The sequence below is a fragment of the Anarhichas minor genome, unplaced genomic scaffold (genome assembly GCF_050575085.1).
Source record: "Anarhichas minor isolate MPS153535 unplaced genomic scaffold, ASM5057508v1 ptg000052l, whole genome shotgun sequence".
Classification (NCBI taxonomy): domain Eukaryota; kingdom Metazoa; phylum Chordata; class Actinopteri; order Perciformes; family Anarhichadidae; genus Anarhichas; species Anarhichas minor.
Window position 1 is genome coordinate 1,085,001 of NW_027466498.1, and position 20,595 is coordinate 1,105,595.

Genomic DNA, 20,595 nt, shown 5'->3' on the forward strand with positions numbered 1-20,595 from the left:
AATATTTTCAACAACACCTAGCCTAATCCAAAATAACACTCTAGCAAATCGAGCAAAGAGAATGACAGATTTAAGGTGTTCAGAGGCCAGTAGCCGAGCGTCATCTACATAGGTGCTGGAAGTGGGGTGCCAACCCCCTGCATATGACAGTATGAGTATTAGAGATTATTAGAGTATGTGTTTGCTGACCCTTTAAAAAAACAAGCACATATGCAGTTATTGAGGAAGTCCTGGTTAGTCACCCAAAGTAATACAATACCAAGTTGTACCCAAGTTGCCTGTTCAAATTGTTGTAATCTGCGCTGTTTGATACATTGTAACCTGATGCTCTGAAATCCAAGAGAAACAGGCCTGTACAATCCAGGCTTCGAGAAGAAAGGATGTTCTGATATGTTAGAATGAAATGTTTTGTTTTGTGAAATGCCATTTTTTACAAAACACATTATCATGTCCCGTGCGAAATTAAAAGTAAACGCTGACATTTTTTTCACGTGAGTCGTTAATCAGGTGAGTCAATAATTACATGACTCTCGGGAGTCGTTAGTCACGTGACTCGTTTGTCAATCGCTATTTACTTGAGTCGTGAGACAATCTGTAGTGACGTGACTCGTTAGTCAAGTTAAGGTCAACCATGCTCTTTTCCTAAACTAAATGGTTCTATATTTGGTCGGTCTGCACCGGCTACGGGGGTGGCTTGCTACAGTAGCTAATGATTGATCTTCCGTGGTGCGTGGCCGTGCTTCTAATTTTACAAGCCTAGCCTCCAACACAGCAAATAAACTACACTTATTACATGTACCATTATCACTATGGAGGAGAAGGAATAGCTTAACATGTGACAGACCGAGCAAGAGAGAGTAGAAGAGGGAGAAGGAGAGAGGAAAGCCATCGCTAACTGCTTTGCTAAAGTACGCAAGCTAACGTTAACAAAACTGAACGACGTGTAAACAGCTGCTGGATTTAGTGATCCAACAGCTTTAAAACCTAACATATATTTAGACTGTTTTTCTCCCATCACCCTTCACCAATTGACTTCAACAATTTCTACATCCAAGCCGTCTATGAGTGCTTAAGCAAAACTAATGAAAGTACAGCAGTTAATTAGCCACTGTTATCAAGAATATCACACGACTAACTGGTAGTTAAATTAGCTAGAAAACAGATGCTGGCAACCGGAAGTAAGCTTACTACAGCACGTCAGCACGTCTCCTGGGCTGATTCTTTCTAATATGCATTTGAAGGATATGTCCAGGACGTTAAACTGATTCAGCAGCAAAAAAAGGTTAAAAAGATAAATACAGAAGCTAAAGATGACAGTGTACCTGGCGATTGAGGCAGAAGACGAGAAAATTAAAGAACAGCACTGTCCTGTAAAGCCGGGTAGGGTTTATTCACTATAACAATAAAAGCAAGAGCAGCATGTATATACATTCAGTTAACCTTCAATCGTTTGCGTTACATAAAAGTGCTAACGCTCCTTCCAACCAGTCCGTATAACGAGTATCACTGTTACACAACGTTTAACCACGACAAGCTCGAAATCCACAAAACCAGCCTGAAAATGAAGAAAATCTGAAGTCAGTAATATCTCACTGGAAACAAAATGGCAATAAAATAAACAACATTCGTGAGTGAAGTTAATAAAGAACATCAGATATTATCAGTCGTTCCTCCAGTCCTCTGTCCTCCAGTTTTGTCTCAGCCAGCATAGAAGTTTACAAGAACAAACTAAGATAAACAGGCTACAGACAGTCAGCTTCTCTTTTAGCTTGTTCCTAAAAAAAAAAGAAGATGCTTTTGGTAAATAATGCTTGCTGTGCTTGGGTCAATTGCATTGAAACAGTCTTTAACGTGACCGCTATGGAGATTTTGGAATATTGTATGCCATCAGTCAGACAGTCGAAAGTGAATCCTTTGTTTTCCTCACAAAAGAAACTATTCTGATCGAGATCTGATCAAATATAATGATAAAGTGTATTCATATCACACTTTATAAAGATCAAACTGCTTTACAAAAGAGTACAAGTTAAAGTATTAAAGTCATACAAAGACTTAAATCTCCAATTTCACGTACGCTAACAATGTTTCGTGCAGATGACCTTTTATGTTGCTCGATGAATAAATACTTCCAGGTTGTGAATAATATTTATGTATTTGTCATCTTCAGTTACCCCTCTGTCATTACCGACCAAGCAAGATACCTCAAAGCCATTTGTTCCTTTGGCATTTCAGTAGGTATTCTAGGTTTGCACACAGTGCTCGAGGGGAAGCTCCAGTCCCGACTGCAGCTTGAGAGGGGAGATGACTAAAGTAGCAAAAATGTACATTTTGACTTAATTTATGTTTCTCACAGACTCACAAGACTTGCAGTGCGTGAAAGAAAGGTGCTCAGTCTGCCTTTGATATCGAATATGACTGATAAAGGAGACCGCTTTACAGAGAGAGGGCAAATACATAAATGCTATCTTGGCGGAACTCAGTTTGCACCATGGTGAATTTAAGTCACAACCACAACGTGCCTCATTCAAATCGATGAGGTCCGTACCTCTCTCTGCAAATGGTTGGACTGCAAAGTGGAATGTCTTGAGCAACTTATCAGTGAAAATCAAGAGGAGGTGAAAGCTGAGATGGACAACAAAGTAAGGCAAGTTCAAAACAGTCTTGATTTGGAGAGTGGACAGCTTTCTACTAGAATAAAACGCCTGGACCAACTGAAAACCAAAAAGAGCACAAAGATGAGATGGCCAACCTAGTAAGGCAAATTCAAAACCATCATGATTTGGATATCGGTCAGCTTTCTGGTAGAATGGACAGGATGGAGGTAAAACTGGATTGCAAAGGACCCGGCCCTCAAATTCCAGTCTAACGAACCACACACCACCTCTAGCAAGACTTTTTGCATTTTTACGTTGGCTGAAGGTAGGAATGGGTACTGAAACCCTGTGTTAAACGGGCCCTGGTGCTAAATTATTAAAGACCGGAGTATTGATAAGCCCCAATGTTACTGGTGCTTTCTATCTTTCTAATTTTTGATGTTTTGGTGTAATTCATTATCACACTGCAACATACATCTCCTCTGCTCTCTCTGTCAGGGCTGAGCTGAGCTCTACTATACACAAAACACACAAGCACAGACACTCGGAGGGAAGTCAGCGAGCAGAGAGAGGTGGAGACACTGAAGTGAACCAGGTGAACTGAAGATTACTTGAGTTGATGACAAATACGCTGTTTACCGTAAGTGTAATAAAACATTTGCGAGTAAAAAGACAATGCTCTATCAATGCATCTGTCCAACAAGCATGAACGTGTAAACAAAAGCGAAACCTAATTTAATCGGCTCTGTCCGCAGTCTCTCATCCACCCCAGCTATGTTTCAGGCAAGTTGGCACATTGCAGGATATCTTGGCGTATTACCACCACCTGTAGATCAGTGGAATAATGTGAAAATTATTTATGACATGTTTTGTGTCTTAAGAAAGTTTGAGATCTTCACTTTAAAATTAAAACCTAGCGGTGGGTTTAAACAATATGTGGAAAGAGTTTGTAATGACCAGCCCACTGCCATATCAGTAGCTTTAAAACACACAGATTAAGGTTCTGATACCTGCAGAAAGAAAGCCTAAGACTGACCAATCACTGTGAACCAGGGGCTTGTTGCACCAAATTTGTGCAGCATGCAAGTTGCAATTTGTATCATGAAGCAATTTCTCCAAACACGCATTTTTTTAACTTGGAGGTATCTGTTCATTAAATTTGTTGGAACATACTAATCCAGAATCTCACAAACATTTTGTATGTATGTGTCTCACCTTCTGTCGAGGTTCTCCCTAATGTGGGTTAGGCAACCATTTTGAGAGTTGTAACCTTTGACCATCAACATTAGCACCTGTGTTGGCACACTTCCACAATTAGCAACACTGAGTGGCTTCTTGGAAGATTATCGCAATCAATTTTAAGAACCACTTCCGAGAAAAGCATTTATTTTGTTTCACCACTCTTGCTGATTACCAAAGAGAAACCATCACACGTATGCTCACAGTTGTGTGTGTATGTTGAGGGGAAAAAAAAAAAGAATATTCCTACAGTATAACCCTCCAATCAAGAGCTGCAGAAACATCTGCTACACCAGCATCTGTAAAGTTCAGCACTGACTTTCAGAGAACTGCCAACCCTACATTTAAGTCAAACATGGGAGAGGACAAACACATCAGCATCAACTACGTGGGTAGTTATTTCTCTTCACCCCCACAGTGTCTGAATATAATCAGTTTTGCAACACATTTCTACACTGTGCACACAATGAGGAAGCGTTCACTGCTTTGCCTTTCAAAGTAAAATGTCAATGCTTCTAGGCCTCATGGGTTACTTGTATTGGCTTTGAAGAAATCACAAAATTAGGAAGAAAATGATTTACAAGATAAACATGAATAAATCAGTATGTATTGGTTTTAGAAGGGCTAGCTTTTACTTTGATGACATGTTGCAAATGCTTCCTCACACAGGTGGCTAAGGGGCTAGAGAACACTTAGCTCCCCCAAAATTAGACAGTTTCTTTTTCAAATTTAATTTAAAGGATCGGCAGTTCGATCCCTGGCTCTACTAGTCCATGTCGATGTGTCCTTGGGCAAGACACTTAATCCCAAATTACTCCCGTAGCCATGCCTATGGTGTGTGAATCTGATATGAATGTTAGATTGTCCTGATGGGCAGGTGGCACCTTGCATGGTAGCCCCGGTCATCAGTGTGTGAATGGATGAATGAGGACGTAGTGTTAAAGTGCTGCGAGTGGTCGGAAGACTAGAAAAGAGATATACAAGTACCATTTACGTTGCTTCTGCACCGAGACCGGCCATTGGTTATCTTAGACAGGGCATAGATTAGGGTAGAACCAGTGTGCCGAGACATAAAGACTTTTATTAGTTTGCTTTTACATAAAATCATTTCTACAGAGTAAACTCAAGCGGGTCTTTGCAGGCTGATACAGCTTTCAATTCACATCAGGTAGTGGCACTCCACTCCTATGACAGCACCCTGGCTCCTCGTGATGCCACTTCCGCCAGACACTTCGGGGTTGTAGACCAGTGTAAAAGCATAAATTAAGGTATTCTCGATCACCTAAGGAAAAGAGAACAATTTGACATTTCTTGACTGAAAGTTTAATATCAAGGCATTATATGAATAAAAACCTCACCACTCGTCTGCTGCCACACCTGTGCAGCTCATACTCAAAGGCCAGCACATGAGCCAAGTTGTCGATCTCAGTGGCTGAGCAACCACCGAGTGTGAGATCCCCTGGGTTTATCAGCTTGCCAAGGCCCAGCAAGTCCTGGCTCACTTCCACCTGGATCCTGCTTTCCCCACACCTCACAGCAACACGGTTGGCCGTCGCCGGTTGCCGCAGTACATAATTGACAGGGGTCTCGCTTACTGAATCCACTGGATCTTCTGGAAATGTCCAGGACAGCGGTTCGGCTGCTGGCTGGATCTGCTCTGCCTGGAGCACGTCAGCTTGTTGAGTAGACTCCCTGGAGTGGTCTCTCTCAGGTTGTGCTGCTGGTTCATCCTTAATGCCCCAGTAGTTTGGCTGGCTCATAATGAGGACTCGAGCATCACTAAAGCTGACACACGCAAGCACAAAACCAAACACAACAAGCTGACTGGACCCCATTGTTGCAAACACAGAATGTTCTCAAGCATGGCCACTGCAAGCATAAAAAGGCAGCGACTCCTCCCTCTGACTCGTTAGATGGATCCCTTTGCACATGTGTAGATCTCAAAGCTGCACAGGCCTTACTAATTAAAGACAGGAGTAACCAATTTAACCAGTAACCAATACTTTGTACTTCTACTCCATTACATTTTAAAAGGACAATATTGTACTTTCATTATTCAATAAGAGTAACTATAATAATAGTTAATGGTTACGTTACAGATTAAGATTTTATATATACAATGGAATATCAGATTATTTTATCAAATGGGGCCGCAATTAACAATTTTCATTTTCTTAATTAACCAATTAATTGTGTGATTTATGAAAGATCCCAAATTTGTGAGAAATGTCATTGCAGCCAAGAACAAGGTAACGTCTGGGTGACACATTACACATTATGTGAAGGTGAAAAGAGAAATAGCGTTTCCATAATTTTACTAATTTATTCACTATGTTTTTTTACATCTACAGTTAGTTCATTTTTATGAATATATTTGCTCAACTACAGCGTGAAATTGTTTGCATAACCTCTCTGCAACAGTTTCAGCACAGTGCTGAACCGATGGTTCCAGGACATGGAAGTGTCTCCAACCCCGGAGTGTACAGAAAGTAGATCAATGACCTGTATCCTTTTCCTGGTGTTCAGAAACCTGTAGATTCGTCAAAAGGACTCAGAGGAACAGTGCCAATCTGCCTTGAGCTAAGGAGGCCTGTAATTGATACTAATAACGTGTCATTCACAGAGTAAATTAGAGCAGAGCCAGTCAGAAACAAGTGAAATTGAGGTAATATGTGTCCATGCAAATTACTGGCATTGCAGATCTGTTTTGTCACATGGTTTTGGTCTTAAGAACAAGTCCCTTTAGGCCTCAGAGTTGAATTGTGGCGCAGTACTGGTGGTCTGCTTGTTAGCTTATTTGTTATTTGTTAGCTTTTGATCATCAAACCCTTACTGATTTATCACATGACATGTTGTGGTTCCAGGCAGTACAAACCTTTACTGATTGGACCTTTAGAGTCCCCAATAAAAGTAGAGCTGCAAATATAAAAAACTATCAATAGATTGTTTTCCTGTGGAAGTCATGAACTGGTGTCTCTAGTTGATTTAATGTCCAGGCCCGGTCAACAATCTGACTCTACTGCAGTTATGTGATATTTATTCAGGCCTCCAGGAACTACAACTGTACAACAGAAGTGATCCCTTTAGAGCTGAATCAGGGTGCTGAGATGGCAGCTGTTTCCTTTTGCTGGCTCACAAGCTCAATATCCCCAGACCTATTAAGTGATAAAGTCGACAGTTTAGAGCTCAGCAGAGCATCTCAGAGCAACAGGGAGCGCCTTAAGGCTGATGGGGCACTAACTTAAATCACTTAAAAGGCCTTGACTGCATGCTGCCCAAATTAGGATGGGACCAGCACATTATATTTGCCATGATTATTTGGGATGCTGTAGTTTATATAGTCAGTGTGTAAGAATAAGATCTACACTTTAGTCTTTGACTGTAAACATAATACAACTCTGCATCTTAACCTGTGAAGGTCAGTGTAATTCAGGACTGAGAGGATATATATTTAGATTTCTTTTTTAACTTGATAGAAAAATCCCTCATTTTAACATGTGGAACATAAAGTCACCATATTCCTCTTCTTTAGTTCTCTGCTGCCATCTAGTAGCCACACACTGCATGCTTCTTTTATACTGTAGAGAACCAACTGCTTGGACAGAAACACATCGGCACTGCAATGACATGTTGTGTATCATATTTCACCATTTAAGGGGCAGTGTGTAGGATTTAGTGCTGGGGTATCCAAGCGTGTAGTAGAACTACGGTGGTCTTCAGGTAACAAATGTAACAAATAAAATTATAAAGGCTCTTGCTCACATTTTTTCTCCCCGTTAAAGTTTTTTTGGGGGAGTTTTTCCTGTAGCGATGTGAGGGTCCCGGGACAGAGGATGTACAGATTGCAAATTTGTGATTTGTGATTTTGGGCTACACAAAATAAATACTGTATAATTTAATTTAATTGCTGGAGCCAGAGTTTGGATTGTCTGTTCTGACCTACATGCTGGTCCAAAATGGCGGACTCCGCGAAGAGGACCATGTAGGTATTAACAGCTCATTCTAAGGTAAAGATTTTTAGGTGTTAGAATAGAATGACCTGCAATGCAATGTGTTATGACACACTTTTTCACTTTGTAAGTCAAACCATGTACTCTTTGTTCCAGTAGTATGTATCCTGACATATAGCTGTTAATCACAATGCCATGCAAACACATTATTTTACAGCAAATATATTGTCCCCATCTTGGTTTTGTTTAGTTTGTTTCCTGTTTCATTTGGGAGTTCCCTGCCTCTTGTGTCCTGTGGCTGTTTGACTTCCTATCTTTGTGGTTTTCTCTCCTTTTTTTTCTGTGGATCACCTGTGTTGTATTAGTCTCGTGAGCCTGGCTCTGTTCCCTTGTGTTTCTTCCACCAATCAGCTTTCAGCCTGCCCTCGTGTCTGCCCACCTGTGTCTTGTTGTCTGATTAGTTTCCTGTGTATTTATAGTCCTGTCTTTTGTCTGCTGTTTGTGGGTGGTCTCCTTTGTTCCTGTTAATAGTCCCTTGGGCACATGGCTGATGTACCTGTTTTGTGACATTTTGCTGCTTGGGTTTTTAGTTACTACTTTTGTATTCACCAGTCTGGTAGGTTTTTGTTTTGGAGATTTCTTTATTAAAATTTCTGTTTATCATCCTTCTGCTTCCCATGTCTCTCTGTATTTGGGTCCATCCCTGTTGCCTTTTTGCCGTGTGTCCAACAGCATCAACAATGTTCCATTAGGCTGGAGTAATGAGTGTTTATCTCTGCCAGGCATATGTGTGTGTGTGTGTGTGTGTGTGTGTGTGTGTGTGTGTGCGCGCGCGTGTGCGCGCGCAGCTAATCTCACATACTGCTGGACCCACCAGCCTGACAACAGTCCGTCAAGCTCCTGAAGTTTGAGGATGACACCGCCCTCATTGGACTCTTCTCTGGTGGGGATGAGTCCACCTACAGGTGGGAGATTGACCATCTAGTGACACCAGCCCTTATGTGAACCTGCTCACAGCCAGATTGTGTAACCCTGGGTTGATTTACCGTGTTTGATAACCAGCTTCTTAGGACCATTTAGCTGGATCAAGGCTGGTAAGGTTACTTAAGCCAGACAACCAGAAGATATCCTGGCTATGTTAAACTCACTGTGAAATACAAGCCCCTCGAGGAGATCTGCACTTCTAGTTTTCTGTCACTCCTCTGCAGTAAGCTAAATGCCAATTTATGTCTGGGCAGTTGGGTCAGTGTGTTTATTACCTTGTTTTGTGTTTAAGTTTACTGCATTGTTACGTGTCGTGTATGCACACGGACAGCCGAGTTCCGTTAGTGCTGTGCAGAAATGATTATTTATTTATTCAAAGGGGACCATGTACAGTTCAAACATAATTGTCACCATTTGATGCTCCGTATCACATTGTAGCTTTAAGCTAATTTGCATCTGTAGTCCCTTGGCAGGTCAAACAAAGACAGCACAATAAACAGTATAAAGGTAAAGACATGATACAAAGAATACCAACAAGAACACATTGTGTTCCATACTGCTGCAATAGTGTTCTGTTAGATCAGTCACCACGAGTACGGTTGGGAACTAACAGTTAAAAGACCAGAATCGCAACTTACTGAATGTGAGTTTGCCAGTGTGTCTGAGAGTAGTTTCACACTTCTTCCCCCCCCCCCCCCCCCCCCCACACACAGACACACACACTCTCACCACAGATTGTTTGTTGATTTTAGATATAGGCTCGTAATTGTATAGTAGTTAGTTTTAGATATTATTTGACTTGATCATCATTATTATTGGACTTTAATAAATGCTATACTTTTAAAGAGCAGCTCTCTGTGATTACTTTGTGCGTGTGTATTGTGATAATGGCTGGATATGTGGCCTGTGTTTGAATTTGAACCTTCACTGTTTACTCTGAATGTGGAATAGTACTTTGTCTATTGACATGATTGAATCCTAATTATGAGACTTCATTTATAGTTTGGTTATTGGTCCCTGATCTCAGGATGGTGCCCTGTTATTCAAATTAATAATGTTATTGATGATAATTTAGTTTTCGTATTTGCTGATAACCAAACTCGCTCCTGCCCCATCCCAACAATATCAAACCGATGACCTGGCTGGCAGGTCTGTCCATCTGCAGGCTCATAGGCTGACTGCGAGCTGAGACATGCTGAGAGGACATCTAGCCTGAGAACAAAGGACCTGAAAAAGCCTTTTCTTTCACTTAGGTTCCAATATGCTACAACCAAGACGTAAGCACTTTGAGTCTTGCAAGCTAGATCTCTATATTGCTGTTCTGCCTCTTATTCTTGTCTTGTGTCCCTGACCCGTAGACTACTGCGGCCTGTCCCTACGTTAAAATTAAAGTAAATGTTAAGCCTAGCAAAGATGATAGAAAGACAGCTATGGGGGTGACAAGATTATTCAGTGTCCCGCTGAAGGACTCGCCCATGTCCGAAGATACCAGGGAAAGCAAAACCAACTGCCATCAGAGCAAGAGATGAAATATTACAAGTCTTATGCAACTAGAATGACGAAATGTCCACAGAGAAGCTGCAGCCACCCCATTAAGCTTAATTCATCTGCCCATCACAACCGTTAGGCCTTAATAAATTTGATGTCGGTCAATAAAGTAATGCAAGGTAATAAGTTAAACTCCCAAAGATGCTAGACTAATTGAGAAATGAATAAACTAGGATCTCCCTTATATTAGAATAATATGAAATTGCTTAAGCTTTCCTGGTTCTTAAACTCTCCACTGCTAAATGGTGCATTCATCTTTTGAACTAACTTTCATTGATAAACGTTAAACAAATCACATTTCATTGATGAACATGTCAGTCACATATAATCCTTTTAATTTATACATGGTTCACCGTTGGTCATTGTACTCATTTATTTGCTGTTTAGTATTTTGGTTTGTAAAAACATCTGTATTTCCTTCACAAAGAACTTGATAATTTGATTTGCGTCTATATGAAATGATAAGTCACTGTACACCATGCCAAGAATTCTAGCAACCCTGAGATTGAGACATCAAATTCTGAAATCTTAAGTTTTTTTCAAAATGGGGTGGCGTCCCAAATTTAATCTGTTAAACTAATCAAGCCATCACTCCCCTTCACTTTTTCTCCCAAATTCACGGGTTTATGATTATTTGAGTTATCATTTCATAGTTGAGTTAATTCATTATTAACCATTACATCTGCTAAAAGCAATAACCTCACAAATATCTGAATACAAAACAGGATTCAAAGTGTTCAGATGTGTTGTTTACATGGAAATTGTTGCAGCAGTCACTCAGTCTTCTTTTGATAGATTTTACAAAGGAAAGTTTCAGTGTTTCTAGTTATAGAAGCCTCTCCAGTACCAGCAGGTACAGTTGAGGCCTGACGCTATGAGCAGGATGACGAGCAGGGTGATGAACAATCCAAAGCCGATAATGGTGGCAGTGACGGCCCAGACGAACGTCCTTTTGGACATGTCGATCATGGGTGACCGGAGGGCCATTTGCACCCTACGTGCTCGCCGGCGGTCCTGAGGAGGATAGCGGGCCAAGTTGACGTTCTCCATCCGCAGAGAGCGGACCAGGCAGGCCCTATGGTGGCTCAGCTGGTCAAAGGTGTGTTTACCATGGTAGTGGCCCATACCACTCTGACCTGGAGGGGGTCACAGACAAGTCTGAAGTCATGTCTGTTGAATTTACAAACTGAATTATAGGTTCTACTATATGGCGTAACTGTGTGAGACTGTCTGGTATTCATAAGTCCTGTAATGTGGGTGTTAGTGCACTCATATCTACCGGCCCAACCAGAGGGACGACAGCAAAGGGAGAAGAAAGGCTAAAGATTTCAAAGACTCACTCCAGACATAGTTTTTTACTTTTAAGTGTGGATTTGTGACCCAACTTGACACCAGAGTTTTCATTTGGAGTCTAAAGCAGGTCCAGCTTCCTTTGTCCAACATATCTCATCAATGCTATGGTACTGACAGGTGCTTTTTCCTTTATAACACATGGTGTTGCCAGATGTACTGTTGGACCTGAAACCTGGCGCTGTGCTACATGTGCATCAGATTGTATGGACGGTATGCACATGTCCCTACATATATTTTGGGAGGACAGAATTGTCCCTACCAATATTTGCGCAAACTTGGCATATAAAGTTGGCATCATCTGCTATCGCACACGCAGAAAGAGACCGAGGAGCAGAATCGCTTGTTGACCGCTGAAATGCACTTCTGGTGACTAAAGACGGCAGAGAATGTGGCGCACCGCGACATCTCCGTTGCACTCTGTGCGCCTGACAGCATGTCTTTGGTCACTGCAGCAATGTTGCACACAAAAATTATATGAAAACTAAAATCGGACTTGTTGATATTTGCACAGTATTAGAAGATATTATCTAAAACTATTGCCGCTCTGTTGTGCCATTCTTATATGATACTTGATGTTATATTTCTACAACTCCTCTATGCTCGGGAATGTGATGGTGAGACAGATTTGAGTTGTTTTATAACTTTTACAATTAAGGTGCTTACAAGTGTCGTTACAAGTTAAAGCACACTAGCACAAATAACACTGCTGGTTTGAATGTTTATGATCGAGGATCTAGCCAGCACTTTGTCAAAGTCCACATTTGTGTGGACAATAAGACACAGTTGTGACATTTATGCCTTATCAAGTGTTTGTATCAGTTTTACAGAGTATAGGTCGATTTTTTTCTTCTGGAAATTTGACTTTAGTCTCGTAATAATACAGCTTTTCTAAAAATAACTATTTCCCGACTTTCCAGAGAAGACAGATATGTGGGATATGTTTAATGTGAAGAACGTTTTAATCATGAACAGAAATCTTGTTGAAACACATAAGAGCAATTCAATTCCAGAGGTTTATAAATTAATTCAAATGAATTTAATTTATAATTGAGGAACAGGTGCCACATGCACATCTAAAGAGGTTAAAGACAAAAAGAGGAGGGAAGAGAAAGAACTGGTGTTTTGACTCAGCAGAGATAACATTGAATGAGAAAAGTTGATCTGAGAGTACATTTTTGAAAGCAATACAGAATGCTTGAGAGCCTTACTGCATTATGTTCCATTATATATTCATATATTTGAAGTGTCACCTGGTGCCTGAATATGATGTTTTCCTTTACAAATACAGACTTTTCCATCGTAAATGGATGCAAAAAATTCACCAGAATGCAGGAATTATGTGTTTGAGGACCCCCAGACCCTATTGCTTAATATGTGGCCCTACAAATGTTGAAACCAAACCTATGCCCTTGGTGTGGGTTTGTGCATGCCTGTGCATCTCTAAATCTGTGTGTCTGTGCACGGTACATTTCGCAATCTATTGGATGCATCAGCCTAATATTTGGGTTGTTTATTTATGACTATGCTCAAGGACCTCTCGGGGTTGCAGTGATTTACAGTTTTACGCCGTAGGGGCAGTAAGTAGTAGTTCCTCTCTTGATGTGCACGGCTAATCTCAGAGCAAATGACAAACTGAACTTAGCTGCAAGCAGCCAGTGGCTGCAACAGAGTCCTACTGTGTGTTTGGCTAACAGAACCAACTGCTAACGAAAGTTAACACCCAGCAGGACTGAAGCGTTACACAGTTATGCTGCACAGAGCCGCTGCAGACGGCTTCTATAGATTAAAATAAGAACATATCTACAGGAGAGTAAACAACACCTCTGATACACTCGCGGTCTGGTTGGGGGTCAGACATTTGAGATTTGTATTCGTTCAATCAAACATCACAGCTGTGGTTGTTGCAGACACACCTGGCGGAGATCTGCACGTTACTGAGTGCACTTTTATAGTGTAGCTCATAGATTGGTTTTTAAGGCCTACGACTTTACTTCACTGAATAATAGATAAAATAACTTTATAAGATGGTGACATAGCGGTAGATGTGTACCTATCGGCATGTTTTGAGGTTTTTCTGCAACATAGTGGCAGCTTTAAGTGCACAGGGTGCCTTTGGCAAATTAGTTTTGTTTGACCAAAAGTCAAAAACTCAAAAGATTGCAATGATAAAAAAGAGCGAAATACTGGAGAAGAACAAGGAGGTCGGCATTTTTGCTTGGAAAATGAAATAATGGACCTGTGTGTAGGATTTAGGGAGATTTTTTTAGACAGAAATACAATATATCGATAACTATGTTTTTATTTGTGAGAATAAAGATAAAATCAAGAATCGTTTTTGTTACCTTCATATCTACATAGGAAGCGGGTCTTTTTCCCCGGAGTCCGCCAGGTTGCACCGCCATGTTTCTACAGCAGCCCAGAATGGACAAACCAAACTGGCCTACGGCCTGTTGCATTGTTACATTACCTGAAGGCCACCATAGTTCTAAAACACGCTAGTGGCTTCTAGTGGTGAGGTTGCAGAACCCTCTGCTCAGCCCTCCCTTTCCAACCATGTCGAGAACTACGGTGGCCTTCAGGTAGGGATAGGTATCTTTAGGATTTTATTACTACTAATAGTAGTACTTATTATAATAATAATTAGTATTATTATACTTTGTGATACTTGGTTCTTTGTCTTGAATAAATAATTACTTTTAAAAACATAAACATAATTTTAAATACAGAAAAGGATTAGAATTTATTTCTAATTTAAATATAATTGATTGTTTCTAGAGCAGCAACAGTGATGTTTACAACAGTAAAGTAACTATATAAAGTCATTAATATCCAACTGGAAACAAATCTAAAATGTCAATAAAATAAATAATATTCATGAGAATTTATTGCAAGTCAACAGTAAGGAGCTTAGATATTGTGAACTTGAGTACCCCTCACTGTCTCCACTGTGGCTTCACTGTCTCCACTGTCTGCTGACTTAGTTCCGTGTGTTTGTTTCTATGTGTTTGTGTAGTGGGAGGAGCTTAGCTCTGACACAGAGAGCAGAGGAGACACACGCTGCATGATAATAAATTACACAAAAACACCAGTAACCTTGCCGCTTATCAATACTCCGGTAACAATTTAGCACTGCTGCCCATTTAATACTGAGTTCCGGGACCCATCCCTACCTTAAGTAATGTCAAAACGCAAAAACCTCTCGCTATAGAGCCAGTGTTCTGTTTGTCCATTCTGTGCTGCTGTAGAAACATGGCGGTGCAAGATGGCCAACTCAATGGAAGAGGACCCGCTCCCTATGTAGATATAAATGGCTTTTTCTAATCTAAGGTAACAGAAAAACACAGATTCTTAGTTTCAAGTAATTATACATGAGTAAAAACATAGTTATGAATATCATTAATCCTCCTAAATGTTAAACAGTGTTTCTTTAATTTCACCTTGTTTTGAACTGGAGTGCATCTGTTTGGTCTCTTCAGCTAAGAGTACTAAAGGGGAAATAGGGGCTGAGCGATATAGTGATAGTGCACCTTCAGCCACCAAATCACTACCGGGCAGACACGGGCTGCAAATGACGTCAAACGCGCAAGATGGCGGCTCCCGTATCCCGGGATATTTTGGCTTCAATTCTGTACAGTGGGAGGAAGTGGAGAGGCATCATCCATCTATGCAGCCTATGGGCCCCCCTAACAAGTTAATCCAGCCATGCACTGCCCTCGTGATGAAGTCCCCCTAACTAAACATACAGACAGCAATGCACTTTGAGGCAGTCTTACCGACACCACCAAATGGGAGTGAGCTGAGTGTGTAGTGCATCATGACGTCATTGACCGTCACTCCTCCACTTGAGGTCTCCTCAATCATCCTTTTTGTTGCCTTTCAGAGACAGCAGCAGAAGAAAGGAGAAACATAAAGAACATTAAACATTCAAACCTGCTTTAAATCTCCTCACGCCTGCGGTTTGGTTTCCTCTCACCTTCTTATCAGAGCAGAAGATGTAGAGTGCCAGAGGTTTCTCTCTCTCGTTGATGAAGCGGATGGCATCGTCCATGTCGCTCACAGCCACTATAGGCAGCAAAGGGCCGAAAATCTCCTCCTGCATCATCCTGGAGTGAGGGGGCACGTCCTTTAGCACGGTTGGGGCTGCATGTACATGAACAATGTTCATTAAACGGAAATATTGATTTCAGCACGACTTATCCATTACCTCGCTGTATCTTCCTACCAATGTAGCGCTGTGAGGCATCACTCTGTCCACCCACCACAGGGGTGTAACCCTCCATCAGACCCATGACTCTGATGAAATGACGCTGGTTGATGATTCGGCCGTAGTCTGGCGAGCATTTGGGATCAGCGCCATAGAATTCCTGCGATGAATCAGAAGGTTTTTTGAAAAACTGTGCAGTTTCATTTTGATTTAGATGTTAGCGTAGACGGGTCTAAAGGATGGTACCAGTAGAGTTTGTCGGATGGCATCCACCACTCGACCCTGGATGCAGGGTTCACACAGGATGAAGTCTGGAGCGATGCACGTCTGACCACAGTTGACAAACTTTCCCCAAGTTATACGACTGCACACAAACGGGTATGGAGGAACACATTGTCAATGTTGATCACTTTCATTTACACTTTACCTAATGATCAATGCATGCGACAGTGTTTTATGGCTTTGAAGAAGTCACATCCAGGCATATGTAGCAGTGCAAAAAGAATAGAGCCGTTACTAGCGTACAGCTCGCTAATCCATCCAAAGCTTAAGGACAATTCCAGTGGTGTGTATGTTACGTCCTCTTAAACCACAAATATGAATACATTTGCATTGTTTTCAACCCTTTTCCAAACCACCATCACAGTGCTTTTGAGAAATGTGCTTCGTGATCTATTCCATGACATGATATTTGATCAGCAAAAATCATCGCAGTGATAATAAAATGTAAAGATGTAAACACAAATTTGAGTTGATTGGATTTAGCTTGTGTTTTTTGGGAGCAAAAAATATGGCTTGTGCTAAATAGGTTTCCTGTAATATTAGATGTAGGAGCTAATACAAACAAAAATAATAGTAACAAATTATCACTGTGACAGTCTTCAGCAGGTTTCAAGTCTCTCAAGTACTTTTGTTATAGCTTACTGAAATGAATAGAAACGGATACCTGCCAGTAAGCTAGGAAATCAATAATTAATTTAAAAAAAAAAAAAAACATTTCTTGATATATTTGTTGAGATTCTCTTTACATCCCAACAGCAATCTATAAATCAAATGCTCCGTGAAAGAAAAGGAAATAATCTGTAATTAAATGATTGAACGAGCTACGTCCCTGTCTACATGCCGCTAGCTTGACAGATAGCCAGGTTCATTGTTTACGTTCATAATGATATGTGATATGTTATGATAACTTTGGGGGAGTGGCCTGAAGGGACGGTCTATCAGTGTTGCTGACTTGGCACTCTTGCAAGATTCAGCGGCTTGTGTAGCTAGTGCTGCTAGCTACTTTGGAAAGAGCGTACTCCTCGCTCAAGAGTCCCACGATTAGTTTTGAGAACAATTGATACCAAAATGAATGTGTGTCCAGTAGATCATTCACCTCAGTATTTCATACACACACTTTACTATTATCACTTCAGCAGGACTGCACACATAGCAGCTGTAGCAGTTAAAGCAGCCGCCTCTTTGGTTAAAATGCTTAACTTCTACAGGTCATCAAGTACACATTGCTGTAATCTTATCACAACACATGAGGCCAAATTACCCGAAGATACCCCTCAGAGCTAGCGTGTCATTTGGCTCTGTGTGTGAGCACTAGTGAAACGGGCTACTCTGGTGAGTGGCATGTTACCGGCAGGCGATTCTGATGTCACAGTCCTTGTCGATGTAGCAGGGGCTCTTCCCTCCTAGCTCCAGGGTCACCGGGGTGAGGTGGCGAGCCGCAGCCTCCATCACCAGTTTACCCACAGTGCTGCTTCCTGTGTAGAAGACGTGGTCAAACCTTTGCTTCAGCAGCTCCTGGGTCTCTGACACTCCACCTGTTACAACCGGGTACAGATCCTGGAAATAAACAGCAACGTTTTATTCATCGTATTTTTCCTCTTTAAATATGCAATTATGTCACCTAAAAGGGGTAACTAAAAGACAAAGCCTTTTTGTGAAACGTTCCTGACACATTCAAGATGATGTTAGCTCTCGGGTAGAATGGGTCCCTGCTCATACAGTGGCCACTTGGCCAAAGTCAAACATATCTGGGATGCAATGTACTGTGTTGGTACAAGGCTTTGACGTTACAGCAGCGCTGAACATTATTCCATCAACAATAGCAGCCGGTGTTCAGACCTTGTCCAGATAGCGAGGCAGCAGAGCCCGGAGGAGGAGGGACGAGTGTTCGCTGAGCTCTGACGGCTTCACTACGGCTGCGTTGCCTGTAGAGAGAGAACACAGGTCTCTGTGAGTGGAATGACATCACTGAGTGACGGAGAGCACACAAGTAGAGTGAGACTGAGAATGCTGTCAGACTGAAGTTCACTGGAGAGACTTTTCTCACTCTCAATTCTTCTCAAACTTATACTGCAAAACACAAGTTTGACCAACATGCATATTTAAAGACATCAACTTATAGTATTTAACTGTTATTATTATCTTATCTGTTATCTTTATTGTCCCTTAAAGGAGCAGTGTGTAGGATTTAGTGACATCTAGCAGTGAGATTGCAGATTGCAACCAACTAAACACCCCTCCACTCACCCCTCCTTTCCCTGGGTACTTCTCAAGTCTCTTAATTGTCATTTCCTCGCTCCTCGATCCTCGCTTGAACCGGAAGTTGTTTCTGCGCCGCCATATTGACGGCCGTCCCAAAGCTCTAATGTAGCTCGGAGGAGCGAGGATCGAGGATGGAGGAGGGACCTCAGAGGAGCCATGAGCGAGGAACCACGAGAACAGACTTCCAGGAAGTCTTTTAACGGCCAACACGCCCCCTCATTGTTCATCAGTCATGTGATTGGACGCTGCAGCAATTAAGAGACTTGAGAAGTACCCTCTGTGTGTCGGAGAACTACGGTGGCCTTCAGGTGACTTAAAAAGCAAAAGTCTCTGACTGGGTCCAGGGTTTGCTTTGTCCATTCTGGGCTACTGTAGCAACATAGCGGTGCAACATGGCTTCATACGTAGATATGAAGGGCACATTCTAAGCTAACAAAAACCAAACTATTCTTAGATTGAGGCGATTATACATTATTCAAAACATAGTTTTGAATAATATATTCCATTCGTTACATTAAATAACCCTAAATCCTACACACTGCACCTTTAAATAAGGGTATATGTAATACATTATTTCTCCAAAAAGAATGAAAATGGCTAAAATGCCATAATCTATTTATCTATGCACATACGTAATAAATCAAGAATAACTTAAATTGCTCCACATAATGCTAAACGTGTATAATATCTTCCCAATAACCTCCAAAGCGCAAAGGCTGAACTTGAATTGTAATATTGGCCAAATGTATATGACACATTTACTTATTATGATGCAGAAGAAAGTGATGAAGAACATGACTTTTGATTCCTCTTTTCTTTTTTTAAATGACTCCCGCAAAGGAATCATCTCTCAGAACTTTTACTTACCAGCAGCGATAGCTCCAACCAGCGGCTGGAGGGTGACGGCCCACGGGTAGTTCCAGGCCCCGATGATGAGCACCACTCCCAGAGGCTCCGGCTGCACATAGACCTCATCAGATATGGTGAGGAGGTTCCTTTCGACCGGTCGTGGAGCTGCCCACTCCGCCAGTTTCTCTAAAGCCAGCTTGATCTCATTCTCAATGCCAATCAGCTCCAAGAGTGGTGTGTCGTACTGGCTCTGTAGGAAATCCAGCATGCTCATCACATTATCATTGTCACATTAAATATTACATGCAGCGGTGTGCTGTGTCTCCACTCACCCTGTTGATGTCCTGTTTGAGAGCAGAGGAGATCTCAGCCTCTTTCTCAGTGATCATCCTCTTCAGGGCGTGAAGCTGTTGCAGTCTGAACTCCAGAGGCCGAGTCCTGCCACTCAGGAAGGCCTCCTTGGCCCGCTGCACCGCTTGCCTCTCCATAGATAGCTTGAGGACTACAAAGCCTCTGAAACTGCAGACACAGACGTAGGACAGCAGGCTTGTCTGTTTGGAATATATCCTCTTAATGAGCTGTCAAAATGTCCTCATATAACTTCTATTTTCTGCACAATCCAGCGGGGCTGGCCGAAGCCTGAGCAAACACTTTCCTGCTGCTGGAATGAGTACTAAAACCCGGAAATGGGTTATCATTTTTCCACATCTCGAAGTCAATGGGTGTTTTTACATTTTTTGTCTGTGGTTTTGTTCTTCAACATGGAATATGTCAGTCAATTCTGAAGATTGATTATCTTGCTGAACAACATTTATAAGTAACATGAATGTTTGTTATGCCACGGAGATTATTTTCTGCAATAATCCACACAGAAAAATGTAGTTGAGCAAAATTAGGTCCTCCCTGTAGCACTCTACAGCAGGGGTCTTCAACGTTGTTCAAACTGATAGAGAGATGGAGCAGGGACCCCCGACTATATATATATATATTGTATAAAATTGTGTTTTATATTAAAATGGGCCTAGTACCATGTATACCTTGTTATTGTGCATTCAATACTAAGCTATTTAAATAATACACAGGTTCATATATTCATGTTTTTATTTTAAACATGTGCAAGGTACAGTGAGTAGGGAGGCCGTGCCACTGCCATTTATAAACATACCTTGTCAACTGATACCAATGCCAATATAAACATTGTCTGTCAATTGCATGATAATCATGCATACAAGATATTCAAACTGATGTTTTAAACATAAATGTGGAAACAAAAATGAGTGATGGCCTATTAGTGCCACTGCCATGCATAAACATACCTGTTATCTTTCAT

At 41.4% G+C, this 20,595-nt stretch overlaps 2 protein-coding genes across 2 annotated transcripts; both read right to left on the reverse strand.

The window, feature by feature from the left end:
* Positions 1 to 4,969: 4,969 nt before the first annotated feature.
* On the reverse strand, positions 4,970 to 5,739 carry LOC142931481 (zona pellucida sperm-binding protein 3-like). The gene is made up of 2 exons (XM_076075408.1): positions 5,192 to 5,739; positions 4,970 to 5,115 (listed from the first exon to the last, which is right to left on the reverse strand). Exons 1-2 carry the CDS (start codon positions 5,666 to 5,668, stop codon positions 4,993 to 4,995), a joined length of 600 nt encoding a protein of 199 aa, XP_075931523.1. The 5' UTR covers positions 5,669 to 5,739; the 3' UTR covers positions 4,970 to 4,992.
* A 3,385-nt stretch (positions 5,740 to 9,124) lies between these two features.
* Positions 9,125 to 20,193, reverse strand: LOC142931529 (aldehyde dehydrogenase, dimeric NADP-preferring-like). The gene is made up of 9 exons (XM_076075489.1): positions 19,598 to 20,193; positions 19,284 to 19,515; positions 17,994 to 18,079; positions 17,503 to 17,711; positions 16,119 to 16,236; positions 15,891 to 16,032; positions 15,642 to 15,808; positions 15,442 to 15,541; positions 9,125 to 11,451 (listed from the first exon to the last, which is right to left on the reverse strand). The coding sequence occupies exons 1-9, from the start codon at positions 19,751 to 19,753 to the stop codon at positions 11,138 to 11,140; spliced, it is 1,524 nt and encodes a 507-aa protein (XP_075931604.1). The 5' UTR covers positions 19,754 to 20,193; the 3' UTR covers positions 9,125 to 11,137.
* Between the last annotated feature and the right edge of the window lie 402 nt (positions 20,194 to 20,595).

Excerpts from the sequence above, each read along its gene's own strand:
- LOC142931481 (XM_076075408.1), bottom strand. The coding sequence starts at position 5,668 with ATGGGGTCCAGTCAGCTTGTTGTGTTTGGTTTTGTGCTTGCGTGTGTC. Across the intron at positions 5,116-5,191 it reads GGTGTGGCAGCAGACGAGTG|GTGATCGAGAATACCTTAAT; the intron begins GTGAGGTTTTTA and ends TCTTTTCCTTAG.
- LOC142931529 (XM_076075489.1), bottom strand. The coding sequence starts at position 19,753 with ATGGAGAGGCAAGCGGTGCAGCGGGCCAAGGAGGCCTTCCTGAGTGGC. Across the intron at positions 17,712-17,993 it reads TGCCTCGCTATCTGGACAAG|GATCTGTACCCGGTTGTAAC; the intron begins GTCTGAACACCG and ends GTTTATTTCCAG. Across the intron at positions 15,809-15,890 it reads TGCCTCACAGCGCTACATTG|CCCCAACCGTGCTAAAGGAC; the intron begins GTAGGAAGATAC and ends ATGTACATGCAG.